The 16,246-nt window shown below is 40.5% G+C and overlaps 1 protein-coding gene across 1 annotated transcript; it reads left to right on the top strand.

Annotated features, from left to right (window-relative positions):
* Window positions 1-43: 43 nt before the first annotated feature.
* LOC116325305 (protein only RNase P catalytic subunit) lies at window positions 44-16,133 on the top strand. Its single transcript, XM_031746153.2, has 10 exons — window positions 44-474; window positions 563-701; window positions 925-1,159; window positions 1,796-2,094; window positions 2,258-2,305; window positions 2,395-2,527; window positions 11,811-11,921; window positions 13,626-13,777; window positions 15,610-15,808; window positions 15,907-16,133. The coding sequence occupies exons 1-10, from the start codon at window positions 69-71 to the stop codon at window positions 16,036-16,038; spliced, it is 1,854 nt and encodes a 617-aa protein (XP_031602013.1). The 5' UTR covers window positions 44-68; the 3' UTR covers window positions 16,039-16,133.
* The last annotated feature ends 113 nt before the right edge of the window (window positions 16,134-16,246 follow it).

Raw genomic sequence — 16,246 nt, 5'->3', positions numbered from 1 at the left:
AACAGTTTAAATTTAAAGTGGGATTACAGCTGCTGTGCTCAGAAATCATTCGCTAAAATCATCCAAACATGGCCTCTACCTTCATACTGAAAGTCAGAACATCTCTAAAGTCCTCGCAGCTCTTTTTCCATCATGGACGTCCAGCTTTCTCCTCATTACAACCTCCCTGGGCTCTCTCTGTGTGCAGCAGAGAGCCCAGCCTCACCCTGGGTGTCAGGCGGATACACAGAAGCAGCAGTGGACAGACTGAAGGGCAGGGTGGGGTTAGAAACAGCGCCATCAGACGCGGTGAAGAGGATGGTGCAGTGAATGGAGGAGGAGATAAGAGGTCTGCTCCCTGGCAGAGGATCCATAAATCTGTGTTTGCTGCTGGAACGGCGAAGAGGACGGCGGATATACTGAGGAGGAAGGCGCCTCTGGTCTGTGAGGATAAGGATGAAGAGGAGCCTGAACATAGGACAGCCAGGGGAGCAGGTGAGCATGCATCACCAACTCTCTTCAGACTCGTTTAACCGTCTAACATCTCACGAAGTGTTTGGATGACAGTTTGGATGTTTTATAGGAAGGGTGCAGCCTCCTGAGCAACCGCTCCCTTCCAGTGAGTGGAAGAAGCTGAAGGAGTCTCAGGGAAATCCACCTCGCTTTGAAATCCAAATGATGAAAGCGCTCTTCATCTCTGGGGGCGAGCTGGACGTTGCCAAGTAAGAGTTAAATGAAAGATTTTATTTAGCCGTACAGTGAGTTACCAGATTCTGACTCTGGATGACTTCCAGTGGAGCTGTGAGGAACCTTAAAGGCATTTTAGATCAGTTACTGTTCTAAAAGCTTCCTGAAAATCCTTTATTTAATCCAGAACGCTGCAGCGAGAGCATTAAAGGACTGAAAAAGCTCCATGTTGCTTTAATTTAAAATCCTCCTCTTCAGGTCCCTGCTGACTTTTGTAGCCACGGAGACCGGCACACTGTCCTACGAGCTGCTACTGCGATATCTGACGCTGTGCGTGAGCAGCGGCCATGACGCTGAGGTGTTTGACGTCTATGACATCATGCGGGGAAGTTTCCCCTCTCTGGACACAGGAGCCTCCAGTCTTTTTATCAAAGCCTTCAGCCGGACGGCGAGGTGGAGGGAGGCTCTCAACATCCTGCAGGAGCTCAAGAAGGAAAGCAGGTTTTTTTTTAGGGGAAAATGAAACTTGTGAAAAAGTATTTCAGTCAGAAAAAAATGCACTTTTAGTTTAGGCCAGAATTCATCACGTGTGTTTGTCATTTGCTAAGCTAAATATTAACCTAAAAATTGGGCTTAAAATTCATTTCCTCAGGGTTCTATACTGGGTCCCATTCGCTTCCCTTGTGGTTAAAAGTATAACATCTCCTTTCATTGCTTTGCAGATAATCTACAGATCTGTTTGTCTATACAAACCAAGCAGCCATGCTTCTGTTCAGTTCTGATAAACTTAAAAATGTTCAATCGTGGTTTGAGATAAACTTCCTCAACCTGAACAAACCTGAACCGGCTTGCTCGTAGGGGGTTGTATACTTGTTGGGATTTTCGCTGTTTTCTTTGTGTTATTGTAGGGTCTTTACCTTAGAACGTAAAGCACCTTGATTCAAAGGTTGTTGTCATTTAGCACAATATAAACAAAATAAAATTGAACTTCGTCATCTGCAGACGACGATGGTTGATTTCGTGATATTAGTGAGGTAGTTTTATATATTTCAGGTTGTTTCAAATGTGAGCAAGCTCACAGGTAAAGCACGCTTTGCCTCCATAATCACCTGATTTTATTTACTAACAGACTTTTAGTCCATCATCACGCAATTATGGCGACATCATCGCGGCGGCAATGCAGCACGGCGACACAAGCACTGCCTGGGCTCTTTATGATGAGCTAATCGACAATGGACTGAGTCCTCACCAGGAGACATGGGAGACTCTGTTTAAAGTGGCGGGGAAAAAGGAAGGAGAAGAGGGAACGAGTGCCAAGTCGCAGGCTGAACAGCAGGAGAGGCACCTGGGAATTCTGCTGCACATGAGGAACAACCAGATCTACCCTCAGCAGAGCTTCGCCAGCAGCATCAAGAGCTGGTTTGAGAGGTAGGACCGTGATAGGGAAGCACATGCATGTAAAACAAATCCTTTCCTAATGCTTTGTTCTCCTGCATTTATTTTCAATGTGACGTGTATTAAAGGCAAACCTCAACATCTTAAACATAATCACTCTAGTGTATATTCTCCTTGTGCTCCTTCCCAAAATCAGCCTGACAGGACAGGAATGGACAGGAAACTGGACGACCGCCACTCCGAAGTAATAAAAACTACTTCTGATGTATGTACGTACCTCCATTATGATAGTGTGTGTCATTTAAACATATATATGTGTGTGCGTGTGTTCAGGGGAGTATGTAGGAGTTGTGGGTCTGAGCTGGAGTCCATCCAGCTGACTGCTGAGGAATACCAGCAGCTTAAAGACAGAGTGATGACCGACATCATTGAGGGACAAGATGTTTTCACCAAGACGACTCCAGAGGTAAAACGCACACATACACACAGGGACCTTAAATGTTAATTTATTATCATTTATTTTTATATTTAAGTGACAAACAAACAGCTGTAAACATAAAGAAGCAGCTCGAAAAAAGAACATTCAAACATCCTGTAAGAGGGAGATGCGATTTTTTTTTTGTACATCTCGCCACCACTAGGGGAGTAGTGCTGCTGCCAGTTAGACTCTATAGTGATAGAGTCACTATAGAGTTTAATGGGGGGGTGATCAGAGAGGCATTTCGTTTTGTTTGTGGCTGTTCCTTTCATATTCCATAAAGGTCTGTGTAGACTCTGTAAATAAGGCTGCAAAGATAGGTTAACCATTTTTCACCACAGCCGTTTAAAAAAATCAAAATTTTAGAAAAGTGCCAGATAAAAACTAGAAGAAATGCGGAATGAGGGATAATGCTAAAGAGAGGAACACGTGGTCAACGTGCCTATCACAGGTGTTGCCTGACAGACTGTGCTGTCACAGATTTTGTTGTGGGATTAGACTTCTTTATTAGAAACAACTGGAAAATAAAGGGTGTAAAATGAACGAGCGTCCTACAGTTGCTGTTTTTTGCCTTTTTTAAATGCAATGCTGTCGTTATATGTCCTCCCTTCATCACGACCCACCCGGCTCACATATGACTGCAGTAAGGCCTCGTTGTAGTCTTTCAGTTTCAGTGAACGTCTCCCACCACTCCAGTATTTTTAATGCCATTATCTCAACCCGTGAATTAAGTATTCACGTATTTTAACATAAAGAGACACATGTATGTTTTAAAAACTTAATACAAACCTAAATATTTTTTTTCTTAATAATGTTTCCTTTCTTTTCTTTTTTCTCTTTGTCTCCTTTGACCTGTTACGTTCCTCTTCCACCTCAGCTTTGGTGTTTTTCTTTCCTTTTGGTCACTTTACTCTGTTTTTCTTTTACATTTGCTCATTTTTTCTTTTCTACTCTTTTCTTCCTTTTCCTAGTTTTTTAGTAGAAAAGTAGAAAATGCTAATATTACTGCAATACACAAAATCTGTGTGTGTGTGTTTGTGAATGATGGTGTCATGTTGCCTAGCAACCACTTATCTTTGGGGCACGATGGTGTGTTTTTTGCAGTTGCGCACCTATAACACTTATAACATATTGTTTTCATTTTACCGCAGTTTCTCATTTAGATCTGCAACACTTCTGTTATGCGTGATAAATTATGACCCCCATTGATGTTTTCTTTTTCCTTATTAAAAAAATAATAACAGTTAATTCATGTAGATGTTTGAAAACTAAAAGTAAAGTAAAATATCGAAACTCGATTTTTATGGTGGACTAGTTTCTGAGCTGTTTTTTGCTGCCTTTTGCTAGATGGCGTCATTGTTACACCGGCTGGCACATGAAGCTGGCAGAGTCTGAGCTGGTCCAAAGAATAGATCTGTGTTTCAAGTTTTATAGACATTTTTAGGTGCAGTGAGGCAGCTGTCTGTCCCCCTGGTTCCAAGACTTTATTGATTTATTTCCCTAAGCTGGGCTGTATGACTCTGATTTTTAATAATTAACCACAGAGGAGGATACAATTCTGTTATCACCGCATCCTTTGTGGTTTTCTGGCCTTTGCAGTCTGTTTTTTTTTTTTTTTTAATGTTAATGGGATAATATTATCAGAGACAGCCAGTCATCCGGAAGCTGTACTTATAATTCCTGATTTATAGATAAGAATTACGTTAGATTATGCGAAACTTAAATCACAGCAGTTTTTTCTGATTTATCCTGTAAATTTGGCCAAAATCAGACTCCAGACAATAAAAAAAATACATCAAATGACATTCTGCTCCACAGAAGCAAGCACAAAGACCATTAAAGTGAACATTTACCCTTAATGTGCAGGAAAAGCCAGCTGATTTTTGATCGGACCACAAATGGGGACAATGACAAAGAGGCAGTTTTGGCAAGTTTTTAGAATTTTAAGTTATTCTCTCAGAAGTTTGAGTTGGTTAGTTAAAATCTTAAAATCAAAAACTTGTTAACTTATACATGGAAGAAAAATTTGGTTTTCAGTGGCAGAAACAAGCCTCCATAAAAGCATCTCAACACACACTCACAAAACTTCGTAACTGTGGCCACTGTCGGATAATCGTACCTACTGTAAAATTTCATCATATGATTTAACAATGACCCAGTTTATTTTATACCTGCTGTCAGAGGTCACGGCAAAAATGTTCTCATTTAATAATTTTATAAATCCAATTCTCTCTGGTTTGCTGTGTTCTCTGACTCAGCAGTAAATTACATAACGTTGCATAACAGCATAACATGTTTTCCCCACTCAGCCACTTCAGCAGTCGATCAGACTTTTACTGGCCCACAAAAAATTAATTACTGTATATCCTGCTAGGCTAATTATATCTTCAGTGTCTTTCCACAAGACTATTGTGGCAAGACATTTATGATATTGTGCAAAAGTCTTGAGACATTGCAGTCTTGAGATATTTTTCCAGAAAAATTAGAAATAGGTGCAGAGACTTATGGATTTTATTCTTCAACGCAGCCTGAACCTGAGGTTTCTTTCTTTTTTAAAACAATGTTTTTTTATCAAGAGTTTTTCCTTTATACATATAAACAAAAAGAGAAAAGAAGGATTGCAGATGATCTGTACCTTTGGGGTAATTAGTCCATACACTTTGCTGTAAAAAAAAAATTTTTAAAAAAGGAAAATAACAAAAAAAGAAAGAAAAAACATTTTTTTCCGGTTTTAGACACGACAAGAGGTCATATAACCACTGTCTGTGACTGGGAGGGGCCGCTTCCTGCTGCCTCAGTAGAATATCCCTCCTGGCTAACACCGAACAGAATGATAGCGCCTGTCTTTTAGAGGCCGGTAGAAACACTTCATTCCCACTGATGCCAAACAGAGAAAAAAGGGGACCAGGGGCCAGCATCACATTGAGAATCCTGAACAGGGTATGGAAAACCTCTGTCCAAAACTGAACGAGACTGGGACAAGACCAGTACATGTGGATCAGTGAGGCTTCAACAGTTTTGCATCTGTCACAATATGGAGTGATTTCAGGATAGATACAAGATAATCTGGATTTTGAGAAGTGGGCTCTATGCACCACTTTGAATTGAATTAAACAATGGCTTGCACATAGAACTGTCTTTCTTTAAGTAGGCTTCAGGGATAGTTCTCCAGGCTTTGCTTCAATTGGATGAACCCACACTCCTTCAATAATATTGAGGTCCAACCTCTGTGGAGGCCAATCCATGGCTGATACTGTTTCATTGTCTGTTTCCAGGTATGCTTTTACTGGATTTTTAGTGTGTTTGCATTCATTCCAAAACTTAAAAATGAAGCTTTTGCCAAAACACTTTCCAGATGGTATTGCCAGTGAATCAAAATTTCATGGTACTTTTCTGCATTCATAATTTCATCAGTTTTGCTATAATGCAGCACCAAATTATGATGGAGCCTCCACCAGCTTTTACTCACTGTTGCTTTCTCTATAATAAGAAGTGCCCCAAGACTTGTGCACAGTACTTTAGGCCAGGTGAGGGACAAAGGTTGCATGAGGTTGCATTGCACAAAAAAAAAATAACGCAACTAATTTTTATCAGATGTAGGCTCAATGAAAATGACCCAAATTAGAACACAAAAGATCAGATTCCATGTGGTTTGTGCTGTTCATGCTGTTATGAAAAACCAGATATGAGTCACATGTAAGCCAGAAATATCATATGTGGGCTACTTTTGTCTGCAGAGTGAACTAGAGATTAAAGAAGATGATTTAAACGACTGTGAGCCGGCAGTGAGCTTCACTGAGAGCCACCCAGCAAATCTAAAGTTCACTAATTAACATATTATATGTTGTTTGCTTAAATTGTGCAAAAGTTGAACTATTTGCAGTGCAGCAGACCAGTTTGCACACAGACTCTTTTACTACCAATTCATGTTCATGGAATATATGCAGAATGAGATTTGTCTTGGTGGATAAGCAAGGCGAGAGGCAGGGTACATGCTGGACTGGTCGCCAGTCTGCTGCAGGGCTAGCACAGAGACACAGACAACCATTCACACTCACCTTCACATTCAGACCTATGGGCAATTACTGTGTACCCTGCCTCTTGCCCTATGGCCGCTGGAATAGGCTCCAGCCCACCGGTGACCATGAATTGGATAGCTGACAAAGGCCTTCTGTACAAAAATAAGTCATGCGAATTGGTCACAAGGTCAGTCTTCCTCTTTATTTCAGTGGAAGTTGGGAAGATGATTTACATATTTACACAGCTAATTAGCTTACTTTAGCTTTGTTTGATTAAATTGAATAAACACAGGAAAATAACAGAGGTTATGGTTTTTACTTTCAGTGATAGGCAAACACCCAGGCGCAAAAGAGGTTAATAAATCCTTGATGCAATTCAGAGCAAGGTGATTTAACTATTTAAAATTTCCCCTCAGTTTTCACATGAACTAAACAAATGATGGGTGCATTTGTGAGCTTGAGAGGAGATAGGTGGACTTTGTTACCTGTAAACATAACCTGCATGGACATTTCCCCGCTGTCTTCGTGCTTGTAGCTTCATGTTGATCGTATATGTGTGTGAGTTTCTTGGCAACAAAGTAAATGATCTCGTTTCCCATGAATTTATTTGTTTAAGGGGAATGTTTGGCTTTTTTTCTGCTTTGTGAATTTTCCAAGTAACATGAAATGAAAATGAGATCATTTACATGCGTTCAGCTGGATTCTTCATGTGACTGCAAATATGTAGACAGACAGCAGCAGAAACAGACAGCAGTGCACTTACAAACAAGCTTAAAACGCTGAATTATGGCTGTGTTGTAAGAGCCTTATTTGCTGTGCATGCAATGTGCAGCGTCTGTGTGGAGAGCCAAGGCACAAGCTTTTCATTGGATTGGAATGTACTCCTTTTTTAATAATGCAATTAAAGTAAACATAAAATGAAGTTTATTTTAAAAAAAACCTGGGCAACACCGGCAATGTGTGGTTAATAATATGACATATTTAAATTATTAAAATAGGGCTCGCTTTGCACATGTGCTTGTGTCTTTTTTTGGCTCAGTTATACTTGGTTCAATTAAGGGAATTTCCAGCATGTGGACGGCCATGTGAACGTAGCCCACAGCTACCTCCTGCTGAGCAGACAGACAGTTTAAATGAGCTTTATTAATTCCCCATTTAAGGCAGTTTATTTCAAGGGCAAACGGAGTGCTTCAGAGGAGAGTTAAGCAACTCATGAAGGAAGGAAAAGGGGGAGAAGAAGGGCATCAGCAAAAAGGGGAAGAAGGGCGGCAGTTTCTTTCCGTCTTTGTTTCTAGTAAAAAAAACAAAGTGTCTGTTTTCTTTTCAAATAGCACTCATATATGTTTAGATAGCAGAGGTCAAAGATTCACGATTAGAGCAGAGAATGCAACAACACACTCCTTTATCCAAAAAAAGAGTCGCTGTGAATAAACTCAGAATGCATTAACCCCGTTTTTAATAAAAAAAAATATTAACATTAGCATGATTTTAATGCAGAGTCTCGCTGTAGGAGCCATTTTTGGTTTGTTCATTTGTGTTTAAGCTTCTGGCCACCACTCAGTTATGAGTTTGACATGTGTTGAGCCTAAAGTCAGGCTTTTCAGTGTCACAGAGGTGGATCTCATTTAACCTGGTGAGATCACCACATTAGCTTATTCTGATTACATAAGCTGGTCCAGAGCAGGGTTTTTTTTAGTGATTAATGGAAGATGATAATGCTAACCCAGTACTAACTCGGTTAGTACTACAGGGCTACCTAAGTAGCTACACCTTTTTAGTGCCCCTTTTGCATTTAGAACTGCCTGAATTCTTCCTATTTCCACGATAGGGATGCACAGGGGATGCAGATTTGTCAGCTTTACATCCAGCTTTAATATTCAAGTAGGCTGTGGTGTTTAAATAATGCTCAGATGGAACTAAGGGGCCAAAACTGTGTTGAGAAAATATCCCCCAAATCATTACACTGCGACCACTGGCCTAAACCTTTGACACAAGGCAGGATGGATCCATGCTTTCATGTTGTTCATGCCCTATTTTGATCCTACCATTGGAAATCAAGACTTATCAGAACAGGGAATGTTTTCCCAGTCTTCTGTTGTCCAGTTTTGGTGAGCCTGTGTTAATTATAGCCTCAGCTTCCTGCTGTTCGCTGACAGAAGTTGCATCTGGTGTGATCTTCTGCTGCTGCAGCCCTTCTGCTTCAAGGTTTGACATGCTGTGGATTCAGAGAAGCTCTTCTGCATTCCTTGGTTGTCACGAATGTATTTTTCAGTTCCCGTTGTTTCCTATCAACAGTCTGTTCATTCTGACCTCTGACCCCTGTCATTAAAAAGTCATTTTTATCCAGAGAGCTGCCGCTTACTGGATATTTTCTCTTTTTCGGATCATTCTCTGTAAACCCTCGAGATGATTGTGTGGGAAAATCCCAGCACATCTGCAGTTTCTGAAATACTCAGATCGCCCCGTCTGGCACTTACAGTCATGTCACCTTCACAGTCACTTAAATCACCTTTCTTCCTCATTCTGATGATTTGAATTTCTTGAACATCTTGGCCCTGTCTACATGCCCAAAAGCAATGAGTTTCTTATGATTGTCAGGTTAGATATTTGTGTTAACGAGCAGTTGAACCGCTGTAAAAAAACAAACAAACATACTAGCAGATGAGCGTATATACGAGGATGCGGTTTTTGTTTCTGTTTTCTGGTGCGGCTACTTGTCCAAGCTTCAGCCACCAAATCAAGAGCGGAAGCTTGAAAATTCCAAACAAATTTTCCCACAGCAGCATCTTCTGCTTTTTAAATTAACTCAATTTCAGTTCGCTAGTGAAAATTTTTCACATTAATATATTTTTATAAAAGCAGGAAATTAGAGATAATAGAATACAGTTTCTGTTCTCTACTTGAGAAAAATTTTGATAATGTGTTGTGGCTATAGTATGCTTTAACATAATGCATAATAACACAGTCTAGGCTGTGTTTTATGAAAAAGCAGATTGTTTGCTTCATGCAGGGGCATGTCATCATTAGTACTCATATAGGATTTCAACTACTGAACAATTCAATGCCTCCTTTGTTGCTTTTGTTGGTTCATGGCTCTACGGTCTGGACTTATACTGCAGAGCTGTGCTGCTGGACTGTGCAGAATGTGGCTGGCTGAAAAACGCAGTCAACATAAACCGGCTCTTTTAATCTTAAATATTTATTTCGTGCATAAGCAGATGTAAAATGTAGACTCCAATCAAAATGTAAAGGGGGAAATGATGACAAGTGTCAGAAGTGAGATAAGTGAGAAGTGAGATAAACCAAACTCAGCAGGAAGTTTTTTTTTAAAATAGTGTTTGAGCTGAAATTGATAGAGTTAATTATGTGCACATGACACAGCTCAGTGGGAATGCTGTTGGATATGTTTACAGAACCCTACTGTGCTTTGTGTAATAAAGGTGGCACTTAAGTGATACTATAAGCTTATGCATTTGTATGAGTGTGTGTGTAGTCGTGTAATCCACAGCAGCACAGTGAGCTGGTTTCACATATCAGCTCTGGAAAGTCCCTGGATAATTATGCTGGACTTTGTCTTTCTCTTTTCTTCTCCTCGTATTCTCTGCTCGTCTGCAGCTTTCATTTATTGTCTTTCTTCCTTTTCTTCTTAATCAAACATTGCTGCAGAATGAATTACTGAGTATGCCTGCTGTGTTTAGGCAGTCTAAATTAATAAGAACATAAATATGAGCATGTGGCAGTTTAAAAAATATCTAGATCATGACATTAAAAACACTCATTTTAATGTGCGTTCATGATACTGTGGATGCAATCACGATTCAAGTCCAGGGGAATTCACAGCAGCCTATTTCCATATTGCTGTTGGCGAAAACTGAAAGCACTGATAGGTTCCCATGCAGGTTCAAAGCAGCTTTCCTGTTATGGCACAAAGCTGAGAGTTTTTAAAAGTTTTGACCTGAGTGGTGCATAAAAAGCATAAAATGTGGTGTGAAATTTATAAGAAATGCAAATTGAACAAATTCTGCATAGATGGAGCTTTTTACCTCCCCTGTGGTCTGCATGTTTTAGGTGTTATGAAAACAGCTGCAGATGTCCTTAGTTTTCTGTGTAGTAAAGATAAGGGCTAACATATTAGTCTGACTAGTCTGAGGCAGCTTAAAAGGTAAAAACAAAACAAAACATGATTATCTATTATTGATAAGCATTATTTGAATATGCTATTAAACTTTATGTTAACATAGAGGACAAGCTGGCACTCTGCCATCTGCCTGCTGGGAAGGAAAGTCCAGGTTGATTTATTACTGGCAGGCCTTTGATCAGTTGGTGAGAAAATCAGCCAACCATCAGCTCACAGGTGGAGCTCAGATACGCTCTTTGACTCAGGAGCAAACTAACCATCTATGTTAGTTAGTTAGAAACCTCTGCAGATGTTTTCTGCACATTAACCGTGCTCTCGGGTCAAATTATCAATCAGAAACATTGCACAGAGGGCAACTACACTTTTTGCTGTACATAACATAGAGTTTACATAAACAATGGATGCAGCTACTGCGATGTCATCCACTGGTTTGTGAAGCTTTTTGGCTCCTGTGTTGTTGTTGTTGTTGTTTTGGAGCCAGAATTGCTCATGCTTGATGAAGAGGTTACCGGCTAATTCTTGCATACCTGCCACAAACTGTACAGGTGCAGGACACAGTTAGGTGCTAATTAGTTCTAATTAATAAAATATTAGAAATGAAATACTCTCGGACGAGTACAAATGGACCCATGTTGGCTGCTTTTAGATGATCCCACACTGCTGTTTCATTGTGTTTTTTTCTATCCAGGTGTGCTTTTACTGCACTGATCATTGTCATGCTGGGAACTGAAACTAATGCTAATCAGATGATTTCCACATAATTCTGCATGGTGGATTATAATCTCAGGGTACTTTTTTACATCATAATTTCATCAGTTTTGACAAGATGCCTAACACCACTGCCTGAAATACCACCTAAACCCCAATAGAGCCTCCACCGAGTTTTACAGATGGCTGTAGACACTCGCTGTTGTACTTCTCTGATTTTCAGTGCTGTTTTTCTTTAAGTTTTTGTGAACAATTAAGTTAGATCCCTTTTTGTGTTGTACCTGATGTACTTTCATGGATCACTTTCTTTATAAAAACTCCTCCACTGACTGTTATTTCCCTACATATCGCTCTCTTTATATATAATAATGCTCCTTTCTCTCTGTCTGTTTGTGTGTCTGTTCAGGAGCTGCAGCGGTTCAAGTTGTTTGTGAAGAGGAAGCCGGCCTTTGATGTGGTCGTAGATGGGCTTAATGTTGCAAATATCAACAAGGACAAAAGCAAGCAGTCAGAGACGGTAAGAATATGCACAGGTGCACATGCATTAAAAGTGTGAGATGCAGATTTACACACAGGGTCTGCCCTGTGTGTAAATCTGCATTCACTCACACATAGTTACACAGTCTTGATTTTAGTGGTTTCTTCCTACATGCATATCTGTCCAACTCAGGGGCTTTTCTGCCAGTCACACAATGACTAAACCTGCAGTGTGTGTGTGTGTGGTTTTTTTTTGGTTGGTTTTTTTGGAGCATGCATGTGGGAGATGCACATAAAACTGCCCAGTACCTGATTTTAACAGTAATGAGAGTACTTGTCAGCCTGCCTACATGTGTCTGTTAGGATGTGAGTGTGAGATGGCCTATTCTGCCCCAATTTTCTCACATATGTGGCTGCAAGACAAAGGAAAGTACAGACTGACGAGCCTATTTCCCTATCTAGTCATCTAGTTTGTGGGAAAGTTAAATAATTTATGAAAATAAATGCAAAAGAGATCAAAATTTACATCAAGCATATTATTCAAAGGAAAATGGAGGACAGCCATACTGCTTCAATATGAATTACCTGCTGAATTCACTATTCAGAGTTCTGGACGACTACATACATGCTATCAGCTCACTGAACTGAAACAAGCTGAATGACTGCAAATAGATAAACAGTGCATCGTTTATTTGCAGCTTGAACATCAGAAACTGTTTTATAAACAACATTTTTCACACATAGTTTTGTGAGATATTACTGACAGTGAAGTTGAGATAAAAAACACTGGAAATGTTGGAAATGTTGTGTATTTGTGAGCGGCCTGCAGCTTTGGCTGCTCTTTCCCGGCTGCAAATATCAACAAATATTTACAAAGAAACGGCTGATTTAGTCTTCTGAGGTTGATCTTTGTGGAGACCACAGCGTAACCTACTCAAGTACCCGACAGCATTGCCAGCATTAATGTTTGTGTGGGTACATTATGTGTTAATTACCTTGTAGTTATGTCCTGGTTTTTTGTATACAGTGTCAGCCAATATAGACACAAATAAAAGGCCGGGACTTTTTTTTATGATGTAGATTTAATGCAGAAGTATAAATCTCCTGTAAAGGGGTGACATTGCGATCATTAACTTGGGAGTAGACGGCTCTGAGTGTCGAAACATTTAAAAAAGCAAATAAAATCCTAAATTGGCATTTCAGCCAGTGCATTCCTTTTTTTACAGTCTGGTTATCTAAAGCTTGCTCAGCCATGACTAGTCAGTGCTACTCAGACTAGAAATAGAAACTATAAAGCTTCCAGTAACAAAGCATCTTGTCCGGTGGCTGCCAGTTCTTTAGATGTCTGTTTGTAGAGCTTAAAGAAGTAAACATTACTGCAATACACAGACATTTTACTTCATTTTTATTGAGGCAATGAGCCTACGTAGGCCTACTCATAGGAAAATAAATAAATAAATTATACATATGTAAAAAAATTAGGTTTGCACATCCAAATGTATGTAATTTTTATATTATATGTCTTTAATGACTCTTCCTGGACCTACACGTCCTTTCTAACTCCCAGCTTTTCCAGATGTAAAACATATTTTTTAAAAATCCCTAAAGTTCATTGCCCTCATGTGGGATCAGCTGCTTGCATCGTAGACCAAATCAAGTCCAGCATTTTAGTCATTATTTTACTTAATTAATGTTCTGGTTTTGAAAGTGAATATAAAGAAAGGCATATATGTGTGTGTTTCAGCTGCTGGTGGTGGTGTCAGAGCTCGTCGACCGTCAGGGCCTGACTGTCCTGGTGCTGGGAAGGAAACACATGCTGCGGCCCTCCAGATCCTGGGACAGGCACAACATGAACCTCATCCAGCAGAAGGCCCATTGTTTCTTTACCGACAATATGTGAGCATCTTATGATAATAATAATGATAACGATAATACAAAAAGAACAGCATGAAATATGTTCCATGGAATAGACAGAAAACCAGTACTGGGAATGTTACTGATTACTAGCTACTCTGTAAAATGGTAATCAGTAACTGTTTTTACTGCTTCATGAAAGTAATCAGTTGCATAATCTGTTTGTTTCACTGGAGCGCGACCTTCAGCTTGCGCTGGGTGGTTAGCAGCTGGGATGAAAACGGTGGATTGCTCCTTCTGGTTTGGGGGGGAGAGTTTGTGCCTCAAAGGAGTTGAGGTGTCTCAGGATCTTTATTCACAATGATGCGAAGGTGGATTATAAGGTCGGCTGGCAGATGTGGAGTCAGCAGACATGTGGACATTGCGTCAGACTGTCAGGGTAGGCAGAGAGCTGGGGGGGGGGCTGGAGTAGTGCTGCTGCTCCTTTGTGTTAATAGGAAACAGTTAAGGTGGTTTTCCCTTGTGCCTTCGCTTTGGAGGTTTTTTCCAACACATCCAACTGGAAGGATATCCAGACCTGAGAAGATCCCATGAGGATCTGGAAAGCATTGCTGGGGAAACAGACAATTGTTGCATGATGGAAAATTGTTTTTAAAAACATCTTTACGGACTGTAGATGTTTCATGAGCTTTTCTCTGTCATGTTAGAGCAACGTTGCATATTTAACACTGAGAGCTGTTGCTTTCGGCTGGTCTCAGGCCCGCTTGTAGCAGGGTTCACTGATTCACACACAGATGTAGAAATGGCTCCTTGAATACCATCTTCTCAAACTATCTTGCTGACTTTCTTTGTACTGGAATAAGCCAAAACAGGGCATTCCTGCATGGTGAAAAGATGCAGACCAGCAGAATTTTTACATTTAAGCTTAAGGGATGCCTGTCTTGGCTTGAATGACATTGTCTCAACAAGCATTGTGCAAACCTACAATGCAATCTTGGCAAGCTGTGGCTGTATAGACATAAATGGGTCATCCTGAGTCTCCTCCTCGGTATCCTGAGGCTGAGATGGTTTGGACGTGTGCAGAGGAGGGATAGAGGCTATTCTATACAAAGGAAGTTAAGATGAAGCAGCCAGGCAGGAGGAAAAGAGGAAGACCACAGAGAAGATTCATGGTTGTAGTGAAGGAGGACATACAGAGGGTTGGTGTGATAGAAGAGGGTGTTAGCGATAGGGTGAGCTAGAGGAAGGTCATCTGCTGTGGCGATCCCTAAAGGGTGCAGCTGTAAATATAAATAGGTTGTCTTAGAGACAGGGTGAGAAGCTGGGTCATTTGGGAGGGGCTCAGAGTAGACTCTGGAGAGAATTCAGCAGTGGTGGTTTAGCATTTGACTAGGATGGCTCATAGATGAGACGTTTTGGGCCTGTCCCAGTGGGAGGAGACCTCGGGGCACAACCAGCTCACTCTGAAGAGATTACATCTGTTGGCTGGATTTGTAACACCTCGGTGTCCCTCCAAAAGAGCTGGAGAGAGGGAGCCCTGAGCTACTATTCTTAGCCCCGGCAACCTTGATCCGGATAAGCAGCAGAAAATGGATGAATGTAACACCTTAGAAATATATTTGTTTTGTGATGTGTTTAAGTTGCACAGACAGTATCTTGATGTAATACCTCTCTCTTTAAAAGGCAGCAACAAGCAAAAAAAAAAAAAAGATATCATGTCATTAAAAATCATCCAAGAATCAAAAGATCCTCTTTAAATGTGTTTGTGGGTGCTGCAACACAATCTGGGTGGCTGACAAATACAGGAAACCATAACACAAACTATGAATTCAAATGTAGAGCTCTGCTTATTTTCTGCATTTTGTGCTTTTCAGTTCAGAGGATGACCCCTTCCTGTTGTACGCTACTTTGCACTCTGGGAATCACTGTCGGTTTGTGAGCAGGGACCTGATGAGGGACCACAAGGCCTGCTTGCCAGACGGAGCCACCAGGCGGCTCTTCTTCAAGTGGCAAAGAGGGCACCAACTGGTGGTGGACGGGCACGTCACAGCGGGCAGGAGGGTCCGATTTCAGGTATGGAATGAGACCATGAGAAGATAGGGCGGATAGTTAGGCTCAAAGAAGGAAACATCACAAATTTAACTCTTTTTTTTGTTTGTTTGTTTTCCTAGAGTATTCCCAGCTATGACACCATTGTCCAAACCTCAGGAGGAAACTCGTGGCACATCCCTTATGACGACACAGAGGACAGGAGCACCTATGAAGTACCACAACACTGGCTGTGTCTCAACAAAAAGCTCTGAAGACTGTCTTTTTTTTACAGTTTGGAATATAAAAAAATGCTGGTACTGAAGACTTTTAATAAAACTGTGGACCTGTAAATAAACATTTACCATCACTGCAGTGTCTCCACTGTTTTAATCATATTTCAATTTAATATGGTTAAATATTAGATAATAGGTACAGCCAGATCCATGGATATTTGAACAAGATGTACAACAAGATGTAATT

Source organism: Oreochromis aureus, linkage group 19 (assembly GCF_013358895.1).
Source record: "Oreochromis aureus strain Israel breed Guangdong linkage group 19, ZZ_aureus, whole genome shotgun sequence".
Lineage (NCBI taxonomy): Eukaryota > Metazoa > Chordata > Actinopteri > Cichliformes > Cichlidae > Oreochromis > Oreochromis aureus.
The sequence above is the reverse complement of the archived record's forward strand: the minus strand, read 5'-3'. Positions and strand labels throughout refer to the sequence as shown.